Consider the following 27,621-nt stretch of genomic DNA (forward strand, 5'->3'; position numbering starts at 1 on the left):
CACCACCCCCTGCCTGCCCAACACAAGGAAAGGGACGACCATCTCACAGCAGGGCTCCGAGCATGATTGCGTCTGAGATTCCTAGCTGAATTTATGTCAGTCAAATTCACATCTTCTGTTTCCCCTTCCCTGACTCCCAAACCTAGTCCTCACCCTAATGACAAATTTGCACCCTGACCTGAACACTTATTGTGTGTTATTGTGTGTTATTGAGTGAGGTGTCTATGAAAAGGTTATGATTTGCTGATGATAATTAGGCTATCCATATACAGGTATCATTTTTGTATGTGAAGTTATCAGTATTGGAATATCCACCTGCTTTATGGGGATTGTCTGCCCTTTTCTTTACAGTTCACCCTAGTGGAGTGACCATACCTATCCCCCACTGGGATACCAGTCGCAGCCAGATATGCCATGTAAGGTATCTGCAAAAATGTTATAATTTGGCAGCTGTGATGATCTTGTTTATATGTTTGTATTACCTTTGTATTATGAGTTATAGCTATGACTGTATGTCTGTATTTCAAACTTTATAATTGATTAATTATAATTATAATCTGTAATTGATTCCTTTAACCAATTGTAACTCTCATCTTTCTTTCTTTCTTTCTTTCTTTCTTTCTTTCTTTCTTTCTTTCTTTCTTAATAAACCCTTTATATTTTAGATACCCCAAAATCACGCCGATGCCAATCCCTTAGTAAGATCAAAGTTGTGTATTGACCTGGGTGTGTGGCTGGTCCTTTGGGATGAGAAGAACCTATTATTTGATGAGACTGGTTGTAAAAAACCACTCATCTCTGAACCTAGTGTTTTTGGTGGTGATATAAGAGCTGGAAGGCCTGAGGAAACTGCCTTTATGTTTTCTTGTTAGCCACTGTGGTGAACCAGGAATTTACTTTTGTTGCTGCTTTGGTATATCTTATAAAAGAATAACCCCCAGTTTTGGGTTGTGTTTGTCCTATTTCTCAGCAGTTCATCCTGTCTGGTATTTTCAGTTGTGACCCACTAAGACACAGTTGAACTTATCTTCATCTTAAAATGACCAGACCTTATCATGCGACTGGGGAGGCGGGGGTAAAGTGGCATGCCCAAGGTCGCCTAGTAATTCCCTGGTAGAGGTGAGAACAGAACCCAGTTCCCATGAGTCCCGTGCATGACTACAACGGGGCAGCTTCTGCAGCCAGCTGCCAATCTGTGAGGGAATTAAAGTGTAGGCAAAGGCAGTAGACCATCTCTCTACACTGAGTTCATTTTTCACTCAGTGCTGGGTAAAACTCTGGTCTCTGTCACTCAGCACAAATTGAGAATAATGATATTTACCCCAGAGAAGCGACTTCATATTTAAAGCAATGTTGCTGGGAGGAGAATTTGGTCCATTCTCTTTATGTTCCATGCATACAGGAATTGTATGGATGTGTGTCTTTGTGTGTTTGTGTGAGTTTTCTGTGTGTTAAAAGACTAATCTGGTTGTGTGTTTAGGTGTGTATGTTTGTGTAAGGAAGGGTTTGTTTGTGTCTGAGCTTGCTTTTTGTGTTTAGATGTGTATTTGTTTTTTGAGTGATTGTGTATATTTATGTGTTTTTATGTATGTTTGCATGCTGTCTCTGTTTGTGTTTTTGTGCAGCAGTGATTGCCTGTATGTGCTTATGTATGATTATGTGTTTTTCTGTACGCATCACTGTTTTGTTTGTGTGTCTGGAATAGAAGAAAAAGGCAGCGAGAATAAATCTTTCCAGCACCCTGTGTGATGCTCAGAGGAGTTCCAGGGGGAGTGAGTGAAACCGATTCTGAAACTGCACCAGTCTGCAAGTATTTCTAGCCTGGGAGACTTTCTCCGGGCTGCTCCCATCGCCTGTCCCGGGCAGTCGGGGGCTGGTTCGCGCCCTCAGCAGCGGACACGTCGCGCTGTTACTGCAGGGGGAGGTTTTTGGCTGAGCTCAGACTCGCTTCCCCTCGCTGTGTGTCTGGCGCAGTAATACACGGCGGGGTCCTCCGCTCTCAGGCCGGTCGTTTGCAGGGAGAAGCTGGTGCTGTCCTTGGAGGCTGTGAACCGGCCCTGGACGGAGGAGGCGTAGTACTTGCTTCCCTCATTGTAATACCGCGCCAGCCACTCCAGCCCCTGTCCCGGCTCCTGTCTGATCCAGCCCATCCAGGTGCTGCGAATAGTGAACCCGCTGGTGGCACATTGCAGTTTCTGGGACTCTCCGGGCTTCTTCAGCGCTGGCCCCGACTGGGTCATAACCACCTGCGAGCGGGCCCCTGGGGGAGAAGGGAAATGGCAGATTGGAATTAAAGCTCAGTCACCACATGAAACCAGTCATTAGCCCCGGGTTCAATGGAAAGTGAACAGGGAACAGTGGGAGAACCAGCCACACTGGGCACTTTGTACATCAGTCGGCGGGAGACGACAGAAGAAAGAAGTGTCCCACCCCACCTCGATATCAGCCGCAATAGTCCCAGACACCCGGCCCCTCCTGTGTATTAACGGGGGATAAATGACCTTCCAGAGCCGCTGCAGAGAAAACCAAATGGAGCCAAAGTGTCATTTTCCGCGTTGTTGTTGGGGAAAGTTTTCAGACTTTCGGCCGGTAACTGCAGAGACCCAGGGCTGCGGATTGTCCCTCCGGCTGCAGCCTGGGCATAGAGATGGACAGATTTAAACAGGAACCTGTCACTCCTATTTGCATGTCCCCCTCCTTATAAGAGAGACAAGCTCCCTAAGAGCGGCCTCTGAAAACCTCGGTTTGGGGATTCAGGGAGGCGCAGTCAGACGTCAGTGGTTAGGGATCCAGGCTGGAGTTAGGGGCATGGGGATCCATCCCCCTTTTCCTCCAGAGACTCCCTGGGTTACCCAGGGCAAGTGGAACGTGTCCCCTTGTGTTTCAGGCCCCCACCCGCACCTCGGACACTCCAGCCCTTTCCTGCCTCTCAGCGCTGTTGTGAGGACAAACTCATGAAAGACCAGGAGGACCACAGATGCCATGTGATGTGGACACGAGAGGGCCTAGAAACAGAGGAGTGTCTCTTAGCCTGGTCCTGCTCCTAAGATCATGGCAATGAGCTGTAGGCAATGGGGGTGTTTTCAGTACCGCACGGGAACATTTCCAGCCACACATCGGGTGGATTCTCCTTACCATGGGAAATGTGACTGGTTTCTGCACTGGGTAACTTGAGTCATGATGCGTTGTTGGGGGCAGTGCGCTGTAAATACTCCAGCTCTGCTACAGACTGATGGGAAGCCCATGAAAGTCAGAGAAACAAACAAACACACCCAGAACCACCGGCCGGTTAGTCCCGTGTTCGCTGGAGGACGCCCTGTGTGCACTGAACTGAGTCCCGACAATTCTGCCGCGATGGCTTGAAATTTCCGTGCAAATGTTTGCAAAACAGGGAGGGGAGTTATCACAGAGCCAGAGCTAATGAGGATGATTCCTACAGAGACTCAGCAATTCTGATTGAATGACACACCCCGGTGAGCAATAAGACTAGCGAAATATTCCCGTGCAGATCCGTATGCGGGCATGAAATAATCAAATCCTGCGGGCTTTATTCCCCGTGTGTGTAACCCCATTGATTTCACTGGGCCCGGTGGTGGGAGTAGAGAATAAAGGGTCTTGCAGAAGATTAGTAAGGACATTGGCTCATCAAACCACCAATCGTTTGCTATGCATAGTTGGGATTTTGCTTTCCAAGGTGCGTTACTTCGCATTTATCAACATTGAATTCATCTGCCATTTTATTGCCCAGTCACCTAGATTTGAGAGATTCTTTTCGACAGGGTCTCCAACCTTTTACACCCAGGATCACTTTTTGAATTTAAGGGTAACCCAGGATCTACCTGACCCCTTCCCCAAAGTCCCACTCACTCACTCCATCCCCCACCCCTTCACTCGCTTTCCCCCACCCCCACTCACTTTCACAAGGTTGGGGTAGGGGGATGGGGTTCGACAGGGGGTGCGGGCTCCTGGCTGGGGCTGAAGGATTCACAGTGTGGGAGGGGTCTCTGGGCTGAGCCTGGGGCAGGGGGTTGGGGTACAGGAGGGGGTGAGGGGTGCAAGCTGTGGGAGGGAGTTTGGGTGCAGGAGTTGGCTCCAGGCTGGGGCAGGGGGTTGGGGTGCAGGAGGGGGTACATGGTGCTGGCTCTGGGAGGGGGTCAGGGCTGGGATTTGAGGTGCAGGAGAGGGTTCAGGGTGTATGAGGGGGTCTGGCGGGGCTGGGCAAAGTTTTTGGCCTGAGGGCCACATCTGGGTATGGAAATTGTATGACGGGCCATGAATGCTCACAAAATTGGGGGTTGGGGTGCAAGAGGGGGTGAGAGATCTGGCTGGAGGTGCCGGGCTCTGGGGTGGGGCCAGAAATGAGGCGTTCAGGGTGCAGGAGCGGGCTCCGGGCTGGGGCAGAGTGTTGGGGTGCAGGTGGAGGTGTGAGGGCTCTGGCTGCGGGGTGCGGGGTCTGGGGTGCATGAGGGTGTGACTGAGGGGTTCGGGGGGCAGGAGGGGGATCAGGGGTGCAGGGTCCGGGTGGCGTTTACCTCAAGCAGCTCCCGGAAGCAGTGGCATGTCTCCACTCCGGTTTCTACACGCTCCCCTGGTTGCCGGCCAATGGGAGCTGCAGAGGTGACAGTTGGGGCAGGGGCAGCTTGTGGAACCCCCTGGCTGCCCCTATGCATAGGAGCTGGAGCGGGAACATGCTGCTGCTTCCAGGAGCCACGTGAAGCCACGGCACATGTGGAGAGGGCAAGCCCAAGACCCCGCTCCCCGGCAGGAGCTGGAGGGCCGGATTAAAATGTCTGAAGGGCCGGATGTGGCCCCAGGGCCATAGTTTGCCCACACCTGGGGCATGGGGTGCTGGCTCCAGGAGGGGGCTCAGGGCTGGGGGTTGGGGTGCGGCCTCCTGCCAGACAGCATTTACTTCCAGAGGCTCACGGTCGGTGGCACAGTGTGGCTGCCACTAAGGCAGGCTCCCTGCCTACCTGTGCACGGCGCCACTCCTGGAAAGGGCCAACGCACCCCTCCGGCCCCTGGGGAGGGTCAGGCTCTGTGCACTGCCCCTCTCTGCAAGCACCACCCCCACAGCTCCCATTGGCCATGGCTCCCTATTCCCGGCCAATGGGAGCTGTGGGGGTGGTGCTTGCAGGTAAGAGCAGCATGCAGAGGGAGAACCCTGTCTCCCCACCCCTGGGGCCACGGGGCCACGCTGGCCACTTCTGGGAGCAGTGTGGGGCTGGGGCAGGCAGGCAGCCTGGCTTAGCGGCAACCCGCTGTGCTGCCGGAGATCGTGATCGACCGGGTGGTGACCACTGCTCTTGTAGCTCTTCGCAGTCTGCCTGCGACTTCACTATCTTGAGTAGTTTTGTACCATCTGCAAATTTTGCCATCTCACTGTTTACCCCAGCAGGTTCTGGGTGTTGTCTCTGGAGATGGTGAATGGTCTTTTAACTGGGCCTGTGTAGTATGTGGTGTCACCAGCCCCGTTTGTAATTGAAAATCCCCTTTCCAGTCCTTTTCCTGGAGACCTCCGTGCCCAGTGCATACTGTGACTAGTGTACGTGTGTCCAGACACTTTACAGGAGAGTTTTGCAGAGTCTCCTGCCTTTTTAACTTCTGCTCCGGACTGGATTAACTGGATTTGAGACAAGAGACACCTGCAAATAGACAAATATTAAAGATCTAGGCCATGATTCAACAAAACACGTTCTTCAGTGCTCTGGAGAATCAACGATTCCTTTTGGCTGCATTTGTTTCCTTCTTTTATCCCAGGTGCCTCTGAGGTTCTTACCTGAGAAAGCTGCCAGCAGGGAATGAACAATGAAACACATATTTATTTTTGAATCAGAAACCTACCGGAACAGACAAAGGAATACAGCACAAAGTAAGTTACTTGGGGTGTGCCGGAGAAGGAGAAATTCTCTGGCTCTTAAAAAAAGAGGTTGCCCTACTTAATTTGCATGAGGCCTGAGGCCTGAGGCAGTTCAAAAAGTCTTTAAAGCCAGGCAGCAAACAAAGGGGTAGGAGAGAGGGAAGAGGAGGTAACAATAGGGGTAGGTTTCCAGATGACTTGGGTTAAGATTTCCAAAACTGCCTTTCTTCCTAATATAAACCAGGCATCTAAATGCCTTTAGGTGGCTTTGAAAATGTCAGCCAGAATTAAACTAAAATGTGGGGAGGGGGAACCGAACTGGTTTCAAGACTGATCTTGACAAATTTATGTGGAGTGGGATGGTATGATGAAGTGGCGAAATCCCATTGTAGGCACATCGACAACTGCTGGTAGCAAATATCCCCAATGGCCAGTGATGGGAGACTAGGCGGGGAGGGCTCTGAGTGACTACAGAGAACTCTTTCCCGGGTGTCTGGCTGGTGGGTCTTGCCCACATGCTCAAGGTCCAATTGACTGATATTTGGGGTTGGGAAGGAATTTACTGCTACTTCCCCCTGTCAGAGCCTTTCCTTGCCGGGTTTAGCTACGCAGGAAGAGTGTGTGGATGCAGCCTATGTATTTCAGACCATGTCTCCAATTTGTCAAGCTTGTTCTGAATTCTAATCCTGGTCTCTAAAGTGCTTGCAACCCCTCCCAGATTGGTATAAGCTGCAAACTTTATAAGTGTACTCTCTTTGCCATTATCCAAATCATTTATGGAGCTATTGAATAGAAGTGGACCCAGGACAGATCCTCCTTGGACCCTTCTCCGTATTCCCTCCCAGCTTGACTGTGAATCATTGATAACTACTCTCTGAGTACATTTTCTAACTCGTTGTGCACCTACCTTATAATAGGTTCATCAGTCTATATTTCTCTGGTTTGCTTATGAGAAGGCGATCTGAGACTGTATGAAATGTCTGACTAAAGTTGAGATATACCACATCTACTGTTCCCATCCCCGCCCCCATCCACTCATCTTGTTACCCTGTCAAAGGAGGGTATGAGGTAGGTTTTGTACAGGGAGACTTTGGCAAACCAGAAAAGTGCCTGAAACCACTATGGCTTATTGCTAAAAGCAGCCAAGTCAGCAGGCTGTAAATTGGCCATTCAGCACTCTAAGCTTGACCAAGGCAGGAGCCGGGGGTGGGGGAGGGGAGGAGTTTTGGGTGCCACAGAGAGGCCAGCTTGACCCCTTGTGATAAGAATTGTGTTTCAGAGTAACAGCCGTGTTAGTCTGTATTCGCAAAAAGAAAAGGAGTGCTTGTGGCTCCTTAGATACTAACCAATTTATTTGAGCATAAGCTTTCGTGAGTTACAGCTCACTGCATCTGATGGAGTGAGCTGTAGCTCATGAAAGCTTATGCTCAAATAAATTGGTTAGTCTATAAGGTGCCACAAGTACTCCTTTTCTTTTTAAGAATTGTGTTGAAGTTGCTGATACATGCATCTTAGAAGAGCAGAATGTGCCCCAGGAATGTCTATTGGGGCCTCAAGGCTGCAAACTCTGGAAAAACTCCAACCTGGTTAATCGATATCAGAAGCCACCTCTCACTTAACCATTGAAACTGCTTACTTAACAAGTTTGCTTTAAGGGACATGTCATTCTATTACTAAGGTATATATAAGGGGGGAAAGTTTTTGTTTACTGACAGCACCTCACACAGAGTAGAAGTTACCAAGAGTTTTGGGTTGAAAGAACCCCAGGTAACAGGTTTGACATGACTTGTTCTTTACAAATCCATGCTGACTGTTAGTTGTCACCTTATCTTCTAGGTGCTTGCAAGTTGATTATTTGCTCTATTCTTTCCGGGTGCAGAAGTTAAGTTTAGTGGTTTGTAATTCCTGGGTTGCTCTTATTCTGCTTTTTATTGATAGGTACCACTTGCCCTCTTCCAGTCCTCTGGGATCTCTCCTGTCCTCCGAGAGTTCTCAAAAATATTCTTTAATGGCTAAGATCTCTTTGGCCAGTCCCTTAAGTATTCTCTGGTGTATTTCATCTGGCCCTGCTGACTTGAGGACGTCTAACTTGTCTACGTAATTCTTAACTTGTTGTTTCCCTATTTTAGCCTCTGATCCTACCCCATTTACACTGATGTTCACTGTTAGTCCTCTGATTACTGCTAACCTCTTTGGAGAAAACCTAAACAAAAATGGCATTTAATACTTGTGCAATTGTTGCATTTTCTTGTGACTGTGTTTTCCTCCTCATTGAGCAGTGTCCTTCCCTGTCCTTCATCTTCCTCTTGCTTCTAATGTATTTGTAAAATGTTTTCTTGTTACCCTAAATACTTCAATGGTTGTGATGCTCAAACACTACAGTAATGTGGACAATATAAAAACCTAAGATAGCTTGAGGGCTCGACCTCAAACATGGCTTATTAAAAAAAAAAAAGAAAAAAAAGAAAGAAAGATATGCCAATGCATATCCTTAATGCCCTGCCTAAGTCATTTAATAGCTCTGCACCTGCATGGCTAGGACATAAGGAGGGGTCTGGGCAGCTAATGCCGAGACACCATGAGCACTCTATCCAGCATCAACAGCATATTTTGGCTGAATTGTCTCTTTAGTACGGTGGCCTGTAAAGGAATTATGGTTTCTGACATTTTCTGGAGATACTGGGGAATATTGTGCTCTATGGGCCTGGTGCAAAGGTCACTAAAGGCAAGGGGAGGACTTCCCTTGGTCTGAGTGGGGTTTTGAGCAGGGCCTATTGGAATGTTGATTGACATTTTTGAAGGGGACTTAGGTAATGGGGTATCTAATTCCCCATGACTTTACCCTTTGATAATTCCAGATGTGATTTACGATACTTTTCCCCCACTTGGAGCTCTGTCAGAGGTCCAGCTTTTGGAGTCTGGAGGGGATGTGAAAAAGCTCGGAGACTCTCTCTGCCTCTCCTGCAAAGCCACCGGCTTCTTCATCAGTAGCAACTGGCTGGATTGGATCCGTCATGTTCCTGGGAAGGGACTGGAGTGGGTCTCCAGCATAGATAGTGCAGGTACCCCATATTACATGGACTCAGGGAAAGGGCAATTCACCATCTCCAGAAACGCCTCCAATAACCTGGTGCATTTGCACATCAGCAGCCTGAAACCTGAAGACGCCCGTGTGTATCCCTGTACTAGAGATATGGGATCCCACAGTGATTCACTTCATTACAGATACCCTAATAGGATCCTGCGCTGGAGAAAGTCCCTAAAGAAAGTGAAATACTCTGACTGCCTTCTGCTTCAGTCACAGAGTACAAGAAATTCAGAGAATCCTAGAAAGGTAGGGCTGGAAGAGGGACTTCAAGAGATCAACTAGCCAATCCCCCTGCACTGAGGCAGGATTCGATATACCGAGACCACCCCTGGTTCTTCATCTGTTCTTAAAAACCTCCAGTGATGGGGATTTCACAACATCCCTAGGTAATTGGTTCCAGTGCATATAGTTAGATCTGCTTATCCTTAGAAAGTCCTCCCCCCAAGCCCCATATGTAACCTAAATCTCCCTTGATGGATTTTGCATTTGTTTATTTTCTAAAAGACACAGAATCATAGAGACGATAGTTGCTAGTGACGGAGAAACCACCGTGACTCTTGATCAGTTGTTCCAATGGTTAATTCACCTCAATGTCTTTTTAAAAAATCATCTTATTTCCAGTTGGACAACGTCTAGCTTCAGCTTCCAGCATCGGATCCTGTTGTACCTTTGTCTGCCAGACTGAAGAGCCCATTATCAAATTTCTCTTCCCCATCTAGGATCTACAACAGGCACCAGTGTAAAGACTCCTTGTTTATTTCCCCAGCCATGGGACGGAAGAATAATCTAGCGGCTATAGCTTGAGTCTCGGTATGAATATTCCTGGGGTCTTTCCCACACACACAGGGATGGGAGCCGGGAGAGCCAACGTGCCAGGTCTCCGAGGGGAGAGCGACTGAGAACAGGACTCACTCCGGATTGGAGTTCACAGATGGAGCGAGGGATCTGTGCACCGCAGCCCAGTGGGGCTCTGGGCAGGAAGGGGAGACACATTGCCCGGGAACCGAGATTGGCACCGGGCGGTGCCCTTGGGCTTCAGGCCGGTCATTTTCAGATGCAGCAGGTTGTTGGGATTATCTCTGGAGATGGTGAATCTCACTCAGTGGGAGCTGCGCTCTGTGACCCTCGTGCCCCCCTGCCCCCCCACCTCCCACGGCCTCTGCTTCTCCATCGGCAGTCGCTTTCCCCCAAGCGACCCCATGAAATCCCACCGTGTCCCTGTCCACAGCCCTTAGCCACGTGACTGTCCCCAATGCCCTGCGGGCCAGCGCTGGGCTGAGTGATGACATCGGGGCTGAGGGGCGGGGCCTTTTATCTCCATGGTGACTCTGTGACATGGGGCACTTTATTGTGGGCAGGATCCTGAGCTGCACCGTTTACACCAGGGCTGTGATTTCCAGCTGTCAAATGGATGGAAAAATGCTCGAGTCTCTTTGGAAAGTCCCGGCGGTGCCACATCCCCTGGCGCAGCGGAGCGGGGTTTATTCCGGCCCCCGGTGATCTCTGCCCCCAGCCCCGTCCGCACCCTGAACGGCCCATTTCCACACCCCGGCCTCCATCTCTGGGGTAGGGAAATGAGCCATTCAGAGTCCGGGAACGGAAGGGTTAAAACTGGCGGGAGGTTTGTGTCCTGTTCCCCCGGGTGCCAGGTCTCCTGCCCGAGCCCGAAGCGGGGGGTGTCGCTGCTGCCCCCGCGCGGCCGCCGGGAGAAGGGCGATTCCGCCGCCTGGGTTTTTGTACGATCAGAAACCGGTTTCGTGTCACTGTGTCTCCCGCGCAGTAATAGCGGGCGGTGTCCTCGGGCTTCAGGCCGGTCATTTGCAGATACAGCTCACTCTTGGAGTCATCCCTGGAGATGGTGAATCGGCCTTTCACTGCATCGAGGTAGGATGTACTACTCCCATCGTACTTTATAGCAGCGACCCATTCCAGTCCCTTCCCGGGAGCCTGGCGGACCCAGCTCATCCCGTAGCTGCTGAAGGTGAACCCGGAGGCTTTGCAGGAGAGGCGGAGAGAGTCTCCGGGCTTTTTCACACCTCCTCCGGACTCCACCAGCGTCTGGGACCGGACACCTGGGAATAAAGACAGGCCATTAATATCGGTGTAAAAACAGCGAGAACACAATATTCTTCTAACTCGGCCAGGTCTTCAGAGGGGGAAAATACCTTCCAAAGCTGCTAGAGCGACAATGACAAGGAGCAAAAATCCCATTTTCCCGGGTGCTGGAGGGGAAAGTTCTCAGGGGACTGGCCGGTGACTGCACAGACCCAGGGGGCTGCGGATTGTGTCTCCGGGTGCAGCCTGGGCAGAGAGAGGCAGAGATTTAAAGAGGAAACTGTCTGCCTCATTTGCATGCCCCGCTTTATAAGAGACACTCTCCTGCTGCCAGTGATCGGATTGACTCGCCCCGGGGCTCCGGGTGTAGGAGTCAGAGTGTCCCGTCCGAAGTGTCTGTGCAGCGCCGGGCACAGGGTGCTGGGGTCCCCCTCATACTTTTGCACACCTGGGAGGAATGAACAGCTCCCTGCAGTGACTGTATTTCCCCACATAGGAGCTAAGGGCCTGACTTTTGTAATGGGATGTTGTGGATTATCAGCTCTGAAGCCCCGTTCCACGCGGACAAGGGATATGCAATGTCCGGTCAGTGGGGTCAGTGTCTGGTGGCGGGGGGTCGTGTCCCAGGGATCCATTCGTCTGGGCCCCCGCTGGAGAGGGAAGATTTCCCATGACGCTGGCAGGGATTTGGGAGGGAAGCCCCTTTCCCTTCCCAGTAGTGACCAGATACATTGACATGATCCATGGCAGAAGGAACGTGACATTAGCAAGCCTGGCTCGTGGTTTGGACCAGGTCCGGGGACCCGCCTGTGGGTGCAGGTGGGAGAAGCTGTGCGGGGGGAGGGGGGGGGGGAGGGTCTGAGGACAGAGTTAAGGTTTTGCAGCGGAGCCTCCCTGACGTTAGAGGGCCGAGAGTGGCGTGTCTGAGAAGTTTTCTTGAGGGGAGAGTCGAGGATTCAGGCAACCGTGAAGGATGATTATGATCCAAGGCTGATGTTTATATTCCTGTTTATATTCCTGTTCCCAGTCACACTCCACTTCCCATTTACACTTGGATTGAAAACTCGGTGGGACTGAGAGAAGTTTTATGGTCTGTGTTTTTACGGTGCCTAGGACTATGGGATCCTAGACTATAATTAAGAACATAAAACGGCCAGACTGGGTGAGACCAAAGGTCCGTCTAGCCCAGTATCTTGTCTCCCGACAGTGGCCAACGCCAGGTGCCCCAGAGGGAACGAACAGAACAGGGAATCACCGGGTGATCCACCCCCTGTCGCCCATTCCCGGCTTCTGGAGACCCTGGGAACTGGGACCACAACCAGCACCAAATCTATCACCGCTGAGCATCATCATCAAGATCATTTACTTCGTTAATTATTAATTAGCAATAAAGTGCAGACAGAAGTTTTCTCCTGGTTGTGTTTAAAGAACTTGTGTGATAGGAACGCTACATGTTTTCACAGCATCCCCGTGATGTAATATTGAGGGATAACAACAAAAAGAACAAAACTATTTCCATTCTCACTTCCATTCAGACAAGTATAAGCATTCAGGCTGAAACACAGATTTCCATTCCCATTACCACTCATGTTCCCTTTCATATCCCCAAACTCATTCACACACATTGGATAGATAGATAGATAGATAGATAGATAGATAGATAGATAGATAGATAGATAGATAGATAGATAGATGATGTCTCCAACAGTGATAACATTCCTTAGGGGCATTTGTCACTGAACTTTATGTGCTTCATTACAGCTTATATTTCCTGCATTGGTAGCTCCAGAGCAATGATCCCTGCAAGAAGCAAAGGAATATAGAACATGAAACGATTTTATCCAGTCCTCGGGACGTTCAATCAAATTCTAAATATTTCAGCTTCTCCATTCTGTAAAATAAAACTGAGCACAAATCGGTGCCTTTGGCATAACGTTGACTATTGGGGTTCATTCCTGTCTTTTCTTAGATTTGCCCATTTTAAAACCCAAACGCGGTGTGAACCCACCGTTGGTTTTGGTGATGGGCTTTGTGACTCTGGTCTAGTCTCTCACACAGTGATTCCGGCCTGTGTCCTCGGGTCTCCGGTTGCTCGTTTGTAAATACAGCCGGTTGTTGGGATTGTCTCGGGAGGCAATGAATGGCCCTTGTTTCGCTGAATCGGTGTAGTGTGAACTCTTTCGCTTGTTCTCTGCCCTGGAGACCCGCTCCAGACGGACCCAGCGCTGTGACTATCCGGGAGACTGGGGGTGGGTTCAGAATTTGTCCCCGGCAGAGGAAAGAAAGAGGAAGGGTCCCAAATAAGAATGTTCTGTCTTTGTGGAAAGGTGTCAACTCCTTCACCTTCGGTAAAATTAAGGAGGAGGAACAATACTAAGAATAAAAAGGGTTTGTTGTTGCTAGCCCTTTTCCCAGAACTGATCTCATTTTCACTTACAGGCCTTGGGCGCCCCCAACACCAAACTACTTCTCTCATTACTGCAGGGGAAGGCTTTTGTCTGAGCTCAGTCCGGCTTCCCTCACTGTGTCTCTCGCACAGTGATACCGGGCGGTGTCCTCGGGCTTCAGGCCGGTCATTTGCAGATACAGCTCACTCTTGGCGTTATCCCTGGAGATAGTGAATCGCCCTTTCACTGAATTGAGGTAGTATACAGGACTCCCACCGCTGCTGATATAAGCGACCCATTCTAATCCCTTCCCGGGAGCCTGGCGGACCCAGCTCATCCCGTAGCTGCTGAAGGTGAAGCCAGAGGCTTTGCAGGAGAGGCGGAGAGAGTCTCCGGGCTTCTTCACATCCCCTCCGGACTCTACCAGCTGGACCTGCGAGCGGACACCTGGGAATAAACCAAGTTATAAATTATATGAGTACCCATAGCAATAATGCAATCTTCCTCTGCCGCTGCAATGCATTTAGGGGGAGAAATTACCTTCCAAAGCTGCTGTAACGAGAACAAAGCGGAGCCAAAGCCTCATTTCCCTGGTGTTGGAGGGGAAAGTTCTCACCGGATTGGCTGGTAAATGGACAGACACAGGGGGCCGCGGATTGTGAATCTGGATGTAGCCGGGCCAGAGAGAGGCTCAGATTTAAACAGGAAACTGACACCTTTATTTCTATATCCACTTCCTTATAAGAAACAGCAACTCCTTCCCCGAGCGGTCACACTGTCTGGGGCTGGGGATCCAAGACAAGGAGGAAGACCCGTAACTAGAGAAATAAGGATAGATAGATAGATTAGATAGAGGGGGTGCATGGGGATAGATAGAGAGATAGAGGGGTGGATGGGGATAGATAGATAGATAGAGGAGGTGGATAGGAGCTAGTGTCATAACTTAGCCCTGGTCTACACTAGGACTTTAGGTCGAATTTAGCAGCATTAAATCGATGTAAACCTGCACCCGTCCACACGATGAAGCCCTTTATTTCAACTTAAAGGGCTCTTAAAATCGATTTCCTTACTCCACCCCTGACAAGTGGATTAGCGTCTGCCAGCACCCAGGAGACATATGGTGACGGTTACCTGAGCGGGCTCCATGCTTGCGGTGGTATGGCGTCTGCACAGGTAACTCAGGAAAAAAGGGGCGAAACGATTGTCTGCCCTTGCTTTCATGGAGGGAGGGAGGGAGGGAACGGCGGCCTGATGATATGTACCCAGAACCACCCGCGACAATGTTTTAGCTCCATCAGGCATTGGGATCTCAACCCAGAATTCCAATGGGCAGCGGAGACTGCGGGAACTGTGGGATAGCTACCCACAGTGCAACGCTCCGGAAGTCGACTCTAGCCTCGGTACTGTGGAAGCACTCCGCCGAGTTAATGCACTTAGAGCATTTTCTGTGGGGACACACACACTCGAATATATAAAACTGATTTCTAAAAAAACGACTTCTATAAATTCGACCTTATTCTGTAGTGTAGACATACCCATAGTGTCCAGCTAGTGTCTTAACAAGGGACCAGGCGATTCTGGTGCTTCCATTTGGCCTGTTGCTCGTGTGTTGCTGGGGGTCTGGCAACTCTGTTTAACCAGGTTGACATCATGACCAGGGCACCAGGAGAGCATGAAGATGATTTGACTGTGCTACCCACTGACAGTGTGGACAATTTTAACACGAAGGAAATAATTCCAAAGCTTGTGTGTGTTGAGCTTGGTAACTTGCAGTGTTGCCAGCAAGAAGGGCTGCAAAGGGAAAGAGAGCGCCTCTAACCTTTTAACTATGGAGTCTAGCAGCTTGCCTGAAAGGGGGTTGTATAAAACTCCTCTAGATGGGCCAGAGCTGATTCTGGGCTTAAATGAAATTCAGAAGGAGTTGGTTGTGGCTCAGCAGAGCAATGCGTCTGTGGAGCAAGATAAAGGGGAATTGTTGCTTAAAGAAGCTCCTAAGGAGAAGAATCCTCATGGTAGTTTTTGCCACGGTAGATTTTGTGAGCAGTTTGCTGTAACTGAGAGGTGTGGAAGTGATTTGATTAAGGGAGTTTCAGTTCCTAACTGCCAGAGTCTTTCAGATATGTATGGATCCATGACCTTGCTTTTGACAAATCCAGTGTGGATAGCCTAAAAGGTCTCAGATGGAATAAAAATTGTTTGGGAGGTTGAACAGCCCTATAACCAAGTGACTGAGCTTGGCCAGCCTGTAGGGGAAACAATGTTATTGGAACAGGAATGTCACCATGTTGACTCTTGGAGGGAAGAGTCTGTGTCTCAGGTTCGGAGAGAAGACTGCGTAGCTGAATCTACAGACCAAGACAGCGGTGAAGTTAATCTCTTGAGAACACAGGGGATAGCAGGCAAAATTTCATCTCTAAATACTTTAGATATATCTTTCGGTCTCTTAGTGAACCTAACATCTGATCCCATGTGGAAGCAGAGGCAGGTAATGGAAGGACAAAAGAACCTTGGGTCTAACATGCTAGTGAAAATGGATGGTATCTCTTTAAGACAGAGTCCAGCCTTGGAATTGTTATTAGTTAAGGATCTGAAAAGCAGTCAACAAACTAGTGTCCGTGCTGATGCAAATTGCCTGACAGACAGGGGGAGAAAGACTTGCCCACAGGCCTCAACAAAGAGGACACACCCAGCCAGACAACAGATTCTGTTACACAAAAGAGCTCAGATTTTGACCCCCGCCTCCCTCCCCCCCCTCCCCCCCCCCCCCCCCCCCCCCCCCAGAACAGGGGAGGAAGGGAAAGACTAAACCTTTCAAATAAAAGCCACCGGTTAACCCTAAAATGCCAAAACCCCAATGGTACCGAGCCAAAGGCGTGGCATGACAAAAATGATTGGAAACGTACACTTGTAATTAACTTAATGTTCATATTAATGCTAATGTTAATGCTTGTGACTAATGTTTTGCTGATACCAAAAACTGTGAAAATGTACAACATGCCTAATCATTTGGAAAAACCTTTGAACATGTTGGAAGTGATACATAAGAGCACACTTTATGTTAAAAGACCTTGTGATATTGATATTTCACAGGTAGTGCCTGTAACTAGTCTTGAAACTGTACACAGGAGAAAAGACATTGCAGACCTAATGTGCTGTATGAAAAGGGAAACTGAGGCATGTTACCATCTTGCTTCCATGACTAAATGCCAAGATTCCTACACTACACTTTGGAGAACATTAATATCTACATTGACTTGATATGAATTGGGTTCCAAACATTTGCCAGAACTTGTATAAATAAATTAGCTATTTTCATTAGCTTAGGGCAAGATCACATGAAACAAACAGGAATCATGCTGCAAGAGCAGATCCAATCCACTATTGGTCTAACCAAGTTTTACCTTGGGTTTGTAAAGAAATTCAATCACCTCGTTACTTCCATAATGAACCTTACAAAGAAACATCCTGTTTTAGTCAAACATGATTTTAATAAGCCATTTGGCTAATTATCTTAGGTGCATGTACAGGAAAGCAAGAAGCCTGGGAAACAAGCAGGAAGAATTGGAAGTCCTGGCACAATCAAGGAACTATGATGTGATTGGAATAACAGAGACTTGGTGGGGCAGTTCACATGACTGGAGCAGTGTCACGGATGGGTATAAACTGTTCAGGAAGGACAGGCAGGGGAGGAAAGGTGGAGGAGTTGCATTGTATGTAAGAGTTGCATTGTATGCTCAGAGCTCCAGTTTGAAAATGGAGAAAAGCCTGTTGAGAGTCTTTGGGTTAAGTTTAGAGGCGAGAGCAACAAGGGTGACGTCGTGGTGGGCGTGTGCTATAGACCACTGGATCAGAAGGATGAGGTAGACGAGGCTTTCTTCAGACAACTAACTGAAGTTTCCAGATTACAGGCCCTGGTACTACTGGGGGACTTCAATCACCCTAACATCTGCTGGGAGAGCAATACTGCAGTGCACAGACAATCCAGGAAGTTTTTGGAGAGTGTTGGGGACAACTTCCTGGTACAAGTGCTGGAGCAACCGACTAGGGGCCGTGCTCCTCTTGACCTGCTGCTCACAAACAGGGAAGAATTGGTAGGGGAAGTAGAATTGGGAGGCAACGTAGGCAGCAGTGACCATGAGATGGTCGAGTTCAGGATCCTCACAAAAGGAAGAAAGGAGAGTAGTAAAATACGGACCTTGGACTTCAGAAAAGCAGACTTAGACTCCCTTAAGGAACTTAAGGATCCCCTGGGAGGCTAATATGAGGGGGAAAGGAGGCCAGGAGAGCTGGCTGTATTTTAAAGAAGCCTTAGTGAGGCGCAGGAACAAACCATCCCGATGTGCAGAAAGAATAGCAAATATGGCAGGTGACCGGCTTGGCTTCACAGTGAAATCTTCAGGGAACTTAAAAGCAAAAAGGAAGCTTACAAGAAGTGGAAATTTGGACAGATGATGAGGGAGGAGTATAAAAATATTGCTAGAGCAATGTAGGGGAGTAATCAGGAAGGCTAAGGCACAATTTGAGTTGCAGCTAGCAAGGGATGCGAAGGGGAACAAGAAGGGTTCCTATGTTAGCAACAAGAAGAAGGTCAAGGAATGTGTGGGACCCTTCCTGAATGGGGGAGGCAACACAGTGACAGATGATGTGGAAAAAGCTGAAGTACTCAATGCTTTTTTTGCCTGGGTCTTCACAAATATGGTCAGCTCCCAGACTGCTGCACTGGGCAACACAGTATGGGGAGGAGGTGAGCAGCCCTCACTGGTGAAAGAACAGGTTAAGGACTATTTAGAAAAGCTGGACATGCAGAAGTCCCTGGGTCCAGATCTAATGCATCCGAGGGTGCTTGGGGAATTGGCTGATGTGATTGCAAAGCCATTGGCCATTCTCTTTGAAAATTTGTGGCAATAAGGGAAGGTCCCGGACGATTGGAAAAAGGCAAATATAGTGCCCACATTTTAAAAAGGGAAGAAAGAGAACCCAGGGAACTACAGACAGGTCAGCCTCACTTCAGTCCCTGGCAAAATCATGGAGCAGGTCCTCAAGGAATCCATTTTGAAGAACTTGGAGGAGAGGAAGGTGATCAGAAACAGCCAACATGGATTAACCAAGGGGAAGTCATGCCTTACCAACCTGATTGCCTTCTATAATGAGATAACTGGCTCTGTGAATATGGGGAAAGCAGTGGATGTGATATATCTTGACTTTAGCAAAGTTTTTGATACGGTCTCCCACAGTATTCTTGCCAGCAAGTTAAAAAAGTATGGCTTGGATGAATGGACTATAAGGTGGATAGAAAGCTGGCTAGGTTGTCGGGCTCAGTGGGTAATGATCAATGTCTTGATGTCTAGTTGGCAGGCGGTATCAAGCAGAGTGCCCCAGGGGTCAGTCCTGGGACCAGTTTTGTTCAACATCTTTATCAATGATCTGGATGATGGGATGGATTGCACCCTCTGCAAGTTCTCAGATGACACTAAGCTGCGGGGAGAGGTAGATACACTGGAGGGTAGGGATAGGGTCCAGAGTGGCCTAGACAAATTAGAGGATTGTGCCAAAATAAATCTGATAAGGTTCAACAAGGACAAGTGCAGAGTCCTGTACTTCAGAAGGAAGAATCCCATGCACTGTTACAGGCTGGGGACCAACTGGCTAAGCAGCAGTTCTGCAGAGAAATACCTGGGGATTACAGTGGATGAGAAGCTGGATATGAGTCAGCAGCGTGCCCTCGTTGCCAAGAAGGCCAACGGCAAGTTGGGCTGTATTAGTAGGAGCATTGCCAACAGATCGACGGAAGTGATTATTCCCCTCTATTCGGTACTGGTGAGGCCACACATGGAGTATTACGTCCAGTTTTCTTCCCCCCGCTACAGAAGGGATGTGGACAAATTGGAGAGAGTCCAGCGGAGGGCAATGAAAATGATTAAGGGGCTGGGGCACATGACTTACGAGGAGAGGCTGAGGCAACTGGGGTTATTTAGTCTGCAGAAGATAAGAGTGAGGAGGGATTTGATAGCAGCCTTCAGCTACCTGAAGGGGGGTTCCAAAGAGGATGGAGCTCGGCTGTTCTCAGTAGTGGCAGATGACAGAACAAGAAGCAATGGTCTCAAGTTGCAGTGTGGGAGGTTTAGGTTGGATATAAGGAAACACTATTTCACTAGGATGGTGGTGAAGCACTGGAATGGGTTACCTAGGGAGGTGGTGGAATCTCCATCCTTAAACGTTTTTAAGGCCCGGCTTGACAAAGCCTTGGCTGGGATGATTGAGTTGGTGTTGGTCCTGCTTTGAGCAGGGGATTGGACTAGATGACCTCCTGAGGGCTCTTCCAACCCTGATCTTCTATGATTCTATGATTTCTGTGATACACTAACACTTCTACTCTTGGGCTAGAAGCTGTAGTAATACAGAACTAAGAATGGGAAGATCCAATGATGCATTCAGCAGTGCCTGGGACACCCCTTCCTGCATCAATTTTGCGTTGGGGGTGTGACGTTATCTGGATTTTATTTGATGAAATTGTTTTAAAGAACCACTCATCTTTAAGTCTAGTGGTTTTGGTGGTGATACAAGCACTGGAAAAGCTAAGGAAACTGCTTTTCTGACTTCTTGTCAGCTAGTGTAGTGAAACATCAGTTTACTTTTGTTGCTGGTTTGGTATATCTTATGAGATAATAACTACCAGTTTTAGGGTGTATGTTCCCTATTTCTCAGCAGTTTGTCCTGAATTTGGTATTCTCAGATGTGACCCACCAAGGCACGGTTATAGCCAGATCCCCAGTGAGTGTAAATCAGGAGTAACTCAAGTCTAGTTGAAGAGGATCCTAAAGGGAGCGGGAAAGAATCCGCTGATCATCCTTCATGTGGGAATAAATGATACCGATAGATTCTGGTTGGAACATATCAAGGGAGACTATGTCAGGCTGGGGAAGAAGCTTAAGGAAATTGAGGCTCAGGTGATCTTCAGTGGTTCTGCCTGTTCCTAGAGAAGGGCAACAAAGGTGTGACAAGATTATGACTATCAACAGATGGCTCAGGCAGTGGTGCTGTAAGGAGGGCTTTGGGATGTGTGGCCACTGGGAGGCATTCATGGACAGAGGACAGTTCTCTCAGGGTGGACTTCATCTGAGTAGGGAAGGAAAGAGACTTCTAGAATGGAGGCTGGCACAACTAATTAAGAGAGCTTTAAACTAGGAATTTGTGGGAGATGGTTCGTTGGGGGGTGTCGAGGTAATCTCCATGCTGGATTTTAACATTGAGAGGGAAGAAAACAACAAAGTAAGAAAGGGTACAGCCGTGGGTAGGAGAATGGACACAAGGAGGAAGGGCAGTGTGGGTACCAGTCTAATAGGTCACACTGGCTGTAGAATGACCGTGCCTAATCAGGTAAAGAATGTGAGCGAGGCCAAACAGCAAAAATTAAGATGTTTGTACACCAATGCGAGGAGCCTAGGTAACAAAATGGAGGAACTAGAGGTACTGGTGCAGGAAGTGAAACCAGATATTACAGGGATAACAGAAACATGGTGGAATAGTCGTCATGACTGGACTACCGCTATTGAAGGGTATGTGCTGTTTAGGAAAGACAGAAATAAAGGTAAAGGTGGTGGAGTAGCACTGTATATCAATGATGAGGTAGAATGTAAAGAAATAAGAAGCGATGGGATGGATAAGACAGAGTCTGTCTGGGAAAAAATTACATTGGGGAAGAAAACTACTAGAGCCTCCCCTGGGATCGTGCTTGGGGTGTGCTATAGACCGCCAGGATCTAATTTGGATATGGATAGAGCCCTCTTTAATGTTTTTAATGAAGTAAATACTAATGGAAACTGCGTGATCATGGGAGACTTTAACTTCCCAGATATAGACTGGAGGACAAGTGCTAGTAATAATAGGGCTTAGATTCTCCGAGATGCAATAGCTGATGGATTCCTCTGCAACTAGGGTTTTTGATTTCAAAAGGACTGACTTTCAAAAATTAAGGAAATTAGTTAGGGAAGTGGATTGGACTGAAGAATTTATGGAGCTAAAGGCAGAGGAGGCCTGGGATTACTTTAAGTCAAAGCTGCAGAAGCTATCAGAAGCCTGCATCCCAAGAAAGGGGAAAAAATTCATAGGCAGGACCAAGCTGGATGAGCAAACATCTCAGAGAGGTGATTAAGAAAAAGCAGAAAGCCTACAAGGAGTGGAAGATGGGAGGGATCAGCAAGGAAAGCTACCTTATTGAAGCCAGAACATGGAGGGATAAAGTGAGAAAGGCTAAAAGTCAAGTAGAGTTGGACCTTGCAAAGGGAATTAAAACCCATAGTAAAAGGTTCTATAGCCATATAAAAAGAAAACAAAGAAAGAAGAAATGGGACCGCTAAACACTGAGGATGAAGTGGAGTTTAAGGATAATCTAGGCATGGCCCAATATCTAAACAAATACTTTCCCTCATTCTTTAATGAGGCTAATGAGGATCTTAGGGATAATGGTAGCATGACAAATGGAAATGAGGATATGGAGGTAGATATTGCCATATCTGAGGTAGAAGCAAAACTCAAACAGCTTAATGGGACTAAATCGGGGGGCCCAGATAATCTTCATCCAAGAATATTAAAGGAATTGGCACATGGAATTGCAAGCCCATTAGCAAGAATTGTTAATGAATCTGTAAACTCAGGGGTTGTACCGTATGACTGGAGAATTGCTAACATAGTTCCTATTTTTAAGAAAGGGGGGAAAAAGTGATCCAGGTAACTACAAGCCTGTTAGTTTGACAACTGTAGTATGCAAGGTCTTGGAAAAAAAAATATGAAGGAGAAAGTAGTTAAGGACATTGAAGTCAATGGTAATTGGGACAAAATACAACATGGTTTTACAAAAGGTAGAGCATGCCAAACCAAACTAATCTCCTTCTTTGAGAAAGTAACAGATTTTTTAGACAAAGGAAACTCAATGGATTTAATTTACCTAGTTTTCAGTAAGACATTTGATACGGTGCCTCATGGGGAATTATTAGTTAAATTGGAAAAGATGGGGATCAATATGAAAATTGAAAGGTGGATAAGGAATTTGGTTAAAGGGGAGACTACAGTGGGTCATACTGAACGGTGAACTGTCAGGCTGGAAGGAGGTTACCAGTGGAGTTCCTCAGGGATCGGTTTTGGGACCATTCTTATTTAATCTTTTTATTACTGACCTCGGCACAAGAAGTGGGAGTGTGCTAATAAAGTTTGCGGATGATACAAAGCTGGGAGGTATTGCCAATTTAGAGAAGGACCGGGATGTCATACAGGAGGATCTGGATGACTTTGTAAACTGGAGTAATAGTAATAGGATGAAATTTAATAGTGAGAAGTGTAAGGTCATGCATTTAGGGATTAATAACAAGAATTTTAGTTATAAGCTGGGGACGCATCAATTAGAAGTAACGGAGGAGGAGAAGGACCTTGGAGTATTGGTTGATCACAGGATGACTATGAGCCGCCAATGTGACATGGCTGTGAAAAAAGCTAATGCGGTCTTGGGATGCATCAGGCGAGGTATTTCCAGTAGAGATCAGGAGGTTTTAGTACCGTTATACAAGGCACTGGTGAGACCTCATCTGGAATACTGGGTGCAGTTCTGGTCTCCCATGTTTAAGAAGGATGAATTCAAACTGGAACAGGTACAGAGAAGGGCTACTAGGATGATCCAAGGAATGGAAAACCTGTCTTATGAAAGGAGACTCAAGGAGCTTGGCTTGTTTAGCCTAACCAAAAGAAGGCTGCGGGGAGATAGGATTGCTCTCTGTAAATATATCAGAGGAATAAATACCAGGGAGGGAGAGGAATTATTGAAGCTTAGTACCAATGGACACAAGAACAAATGGATATAAACTGGCCATCAGGAAGTTTAGACTTGAAATTAGATGAAGGTTTCTAACCATCAGAGGAGTGAAGTTCTGGAACAGCCTTCCAAGGGAAGCAGTGGGGGCAAAAGACCTAACTGGATTGAAGATTAAACTCGATAAGTTTATGGAGGAGATGGTATGATGGGATAACATGATTTTGGCAATTAATTGATCTTTAACCATTCATGGTAAATAGGCCCAATGGCCTGTGATGGGATGTTAGATGGGGTGGGATCTGAGTTACTACAGAGAATTCTTTCCTGGGTATCTGGCTGGTGAACCTTGCCCACATGCTTAGGGTTCAGCTGATCACCATATTTGGGATCAGGAAGGAATTTTCTTCCAGGTCAGATTGGAAGAGGCCCTGGGGTTTTTTTCCCTTCCTCTGCAGAATGGGGCACAGGTCACTTTCTGGAGGAGTCTCTGCACCTTGAAGTCTTTAAACTATGATTTGAGGACTTCAATAGCTCAGACATTGGTGAGAGGTTTATTGTAGGAGTGGGTGAGTGAGATTCTGTGGCCAGTATTGTGCAGGAAGTCAGACTAGATGATCATAATGGTCCCTTCTGACCTTAATATCTATGAGTCTATGAGTCTAGTGAAAGCAGTTGCAGAGACTTTACACTAGCTGAAGATTTGGCCCCATGAGGAATTCGCTCCATCCGTTGGGTGTGATACAAACCCCAAAGAGGGCAAGAGGATGAATCCCGTTGTTTCTGATTGGCACTGGATCAATCCCTCAATGTGCTTGTCTCCTTTACACCGACAGGAGGGGTCCTGTGAGTCTGACACAGAGACAGGCCCCAGGAGAGCCAAGGCACCAGGTCTCCAAGGGGAGAGTGATTCAGAACAGGACTCACTCCGGATTGGGGTTCACAGATGAAACGAGGGATCTCTGTACCCAGTGGGGTTCTGGGAAGGAAGGGGAGAGACATTGCCCGGGAACGGAAGGGTTAAAACTGATGGAAGGTTTGTGTTACATTCATTGGGTTGCTGGGATGTGATAACAATTTGCAAGTACATAAAAGGAGGAGTACAAGGAGGAGGGAGACAAATTATTCTCTTTAACCTCTGAGGATAGGACAAGAAGCATTGAGCTTAAATTGCATCAAGGGAGGTTTGACATTAGGAAAAACTTCCTAACTGGCAGGGTGCTTAAGCACTGGAATCCATTTCCCAGGGAGGTTGTGGAATCTCCATCAGGGAAGATTTTTAAGAGCAGGTTGGACAAACACCTGCCAGGGACGGTCTAGATAATACTGAATCCTGCCATGAGTGCAGGGGGCGGGAGGAGATGATCTCTCGAGGTCCCTTCCAGTCCTAGGAGTCTATGGCTCTATAGATGGATATTGAGCTCTGAAACCTGAGCACGGATTTGTTTTTCACTCTGGTTGTAGGCCCCGTTCCTGTGCCCAGGGCTGGGCTGTTTGTGGAAGTGCTGCCCCCGCGCGACGCACGGGAGAAGGGCGGTTCTGCCGCTCGGGTTTTTGTGTGAGCACGGTCGGGATTCCCCTCACTGTGTCTCTCGCAGAGTGAGACCGGGCGGGGTCCTCGGGCTTCAGGCCGGTCATTTGCAGGAACAACAGGCTGGTGGGGTCATCTCTGGAGACGGCGAATCGCCCTTTTACCGAGTCACTGTTGCCTATGCTAGTGCTGTAAATGCTGGCGGTCCCTTCCCAGGAGCCTGGGGGACCCAGCTCATCCTGTAGGGGCTGAAGGTGAAGCCAGAGGCTTTGCAGGAGAGGCGGAGAGAGTCTCCGGGCTTTTTCACATCCCCTCCGGACTCCACCAGCTGCAGCTGGGACCGGGCACCTGGGAATAGCAATTAATTATGGGGAACATGAGGCCCTCGGGCAATAATCCCGCACCTCCCCAGTACATCCAACCCATGCAAAGGGAGAATGGACCTTCCGGAGATGCTGCAATGAGAACCAGGTACAACCAAAGCTTCATTTCCCCTGGTGCTGAAGGGGAAAGTTGTCCGGGGACTGACTGGTGACTGCAGAGACCCGGGGGGCTGCGGATTGTGTCTCCGGGTGCAGCCTGGGCAGAGAGAGGGACAGATTTAAACAGGAAACTCTCACCCTCATTTGCATGCCCCGATCCTTATAAGAGACACCCGCCATTTCCTAGCCCGAACTCAGTTCCTTTGTGTGGGGCTGAGAGACGAGGCGGCGCTTTGTCTCTGTGGCACCTAACCCTTGTCTCAGTCGGAGCTTCCTACTCGACCAGAAGGAGAGAAACTGGCATCTTCTTTATCCCTCCTCTAGCTTCCCCACCTAACCGTGACCCTGAGGATAAACGCCACCTTCATATATGTCTGAACCGGAAAACTACATGAATACCTGACTTAGAGCCCCCAAACCGGACTTTACCCAGGGTGCAGTGCTAACCCTGACTGTAAAGTCTAACCTGAGTTTTAATATTAGCCCTCAACCTTCATCCCTACCTCGAAACTAACACTAGGCGAGACTTTGGGGAGTCCGGGGCTGTATCTCACTCAGTGGGAGCTGCGCTCTGTGACCCTCGTGCCCCCCCCGCCCCCCCCCCCCACACGGGTCTCTCCTTCTCCCTTGGCAGCCGCCTTCCCCTGAGCGACCCCATGAAATCCCACCGTGTCCCTGTCCACAGCCCTTAGCCACGTGACTGTCCCCAATGCCCTGCGGGCCAGCGCTGGGCTGTGATGTCATCGGGGGCTGAGGGGTGGAGCCTTTTATCTCCATGGTGACTCTGTGACATTGTGGAACTTTATTGGGGGCAGGATCCTGAGCTGCACCGTTTACACCAGAGCTGTGATTTCCAGCTGTCAAATGGATGGAAAAAATGCTCGAGTCTCTTTGGAAAGTCCCGGCGGTGTCCCATCCCCCGGCGCAGCGGAGCGGGTTTTATTCCGGCGCCGGGTGATCTCTGCCCCCCAGCCTCGCCCGGACCCTGAATGGCCCATTTCCACACCCCGGCCTCCATCTCTGGGGTAGGGAAATGGGCCATTCAGAGTCCGGGAACGGAAGGGTTAAAACTGGCGGGAGGTTTGTGTTCCGTTCCCCCGGGTGCCGGGTCTCCTGCCCGAGCCCGAAGCGGGGGGGGTCGCTGCTGCCCCCGCGCGGCCGCCGGGAGAAGGGCGATTCCGCCGCCTGGGTTTTTGTACGATCACAAACCGGTTTCGTTTCACTGTGTCTCCCGCACAGTAATAGCGGGCGGTGTCCTCGGGCTTCAGGCCGGTCATTTGCAGATACAGCTCACTCTTGGCGTTATCCCTGGAGATGGTGAATCGCCCTTTCACTGAATCGAGGTAGTATATACTACTCCCATCATATCTTATATAAGCGACCCATTCCAGTCCCTTCCCGGGAGCCTGGCGGACCCAGCTCATCCCGTAGCTGCTGAAGGTGAACCCGGAGGCTTTGCAGGAGAGGCGGAGAGAGTCTCCGGGCTTTTTCACACCCCCTCCGGACTCCACCAGCGTCTGGGACCGGACACCTGGGAATAAAGACAGGCCATTAATATCGGTATAAAAAGAGCGAGAACACAATATTCTTCTAACTCTGCCAGGTCTTCAGAGGAGGAAAATACCTTCCAAAGCGGCTACAGCGACAATGACAAGGAGCAAAAATCCCATTTTGCCGGGTGCTGGAGGGGAAAGTTCTCAGGGGACTGGCTGGTGACTGCACAGAGCCAGGGGGCTGCGGATTGTGTCTCCGGGTGCAGCCTGGGCAGAGAGAGGCAGAGATTTAAACAGGAAACTGTCTCCCTCATTTGCATGCCCCGCTTTATAAGAGACACACACTCCTGCTGTCAGTGATCTGATTGACTCGCCCCAGGGCTCCCGTGGCAGGAGTCAGAGTGTCCCGTCCTGTGTGTCTGTGCAGAGCCGGGCACAGGGCGCTGGGGTTCTCTTGACACTTTCAGACCCTGGGGGGAATGAACAGGTCCCTGCAGAGACTGTATTTCCTCGCATGGGGACTGAGGGCCTGGCTCTTGTGAGGGGATATTGGGGACTGGGGGGACTCAGCTCTGGAGCCCCTTTCCACCTCCCCGGTCAGGGGAGTCAGTGTCTGGAGAGAGGTCGTGTCCCAGGGATCCATTAGTCTGGGCCACCCGCTGGAGAGGGAAGGTTCCCATCGCATTGGGAGGGATTTGGGAGGGAATCCCCTTTCCCTTCCCAGCAATGAACAGCTACACAGAAATGATCCATGACACTAGGAACGTGATGTGAGCAAGCCTGGCTCGTGCTTTGGAACAGGTCTGGGGGCCCACCTGTGGGTACAGGTGGGAGAAGCTGGCGGGTGGTGCGGGAGTCTGAGGGCAGAGTTAAGTTTTGCATTGAAGCCTCCCTGACATTAGTGTGCCAAGAGCAGCGTCTCTGGG

At 49.0% G+C, this 27,621-nt stretch overlaps 2 protein-coding genes, 1 long non-coding RNA gene and 3 gene segments (V, D, J or C); 1 reads left to right on the forward strand and 5 right to left on the reverse strand.

Annotated features, from left to right (window-relative positions):
* The window catches only part of LOC102940154 (immunoglobulin epsilon heavy chain-like), a 1,331,510-nt gene that overhangs the window by 895,113 nt on the left and 408,776 nt on the right, over window positions 1-27,621 (reverse strand). The window lies entirely within an intron of this gene.
* LOC119568011 overlaps window positions 1-27,621 on the reverse strand; it is a 937,337-nt gene that overhangs the window by 513,016 nt on the left and 396,700 nt on the right.
* Window positions 1-27,621, reverse strand: part of LOC102948108 — an 883,083-nt gene that overhangs the window by 487,508 nt on the left and 367,954 nt on the right. The window lies entirely within an intron of this gene.
* LOC122462699 overlaps window positions 1-27,621 on the forward strand; it is a 480,831-nt gene that overhangs the window by 438,430 nt on the left and 14,780 nt on the right. The window contains exon 4 of the long non-coding RNA XR_006285400.1: window positions 9,754-9,758. This is a non-coding gene — a long non-coding RNA (uncharacterized LOC122462699). The remainder of the gene's footprint in view (window positions 1-9,753; window positions 9,759-27,621) is intronic.
* LOC119567836 overlaps window positions 1-27,621 on the reverse strand; it is a 57,818-nt gene that overhangs the window by 14,943 nt on the left and 15,254 nt on the right.
* On the reverse strand, window positions 1,504-2,632 carry LOC122462693. The segment is given in 2 exon segments: window positions 1,504-2,260; window positions 2,502-2,632. Coding segments are annotated over 2 exon segments (420 nt in total).

Source organism: Chelonia mydas, chromosome 13 (genome assembly GCF_015237465.2).
Source record: "Chelonia mydas isolate rCheMyd1 chromosome 13, rCheMyd1.pri.v2, whole genome shotgun sequence".
NCBI classification, from domain to species: domain Eukaryota; kingdom Metazoa; phylum Chordata; order Testudines; family Cheloniidae; genus Chelonia; species Chelonia mydas.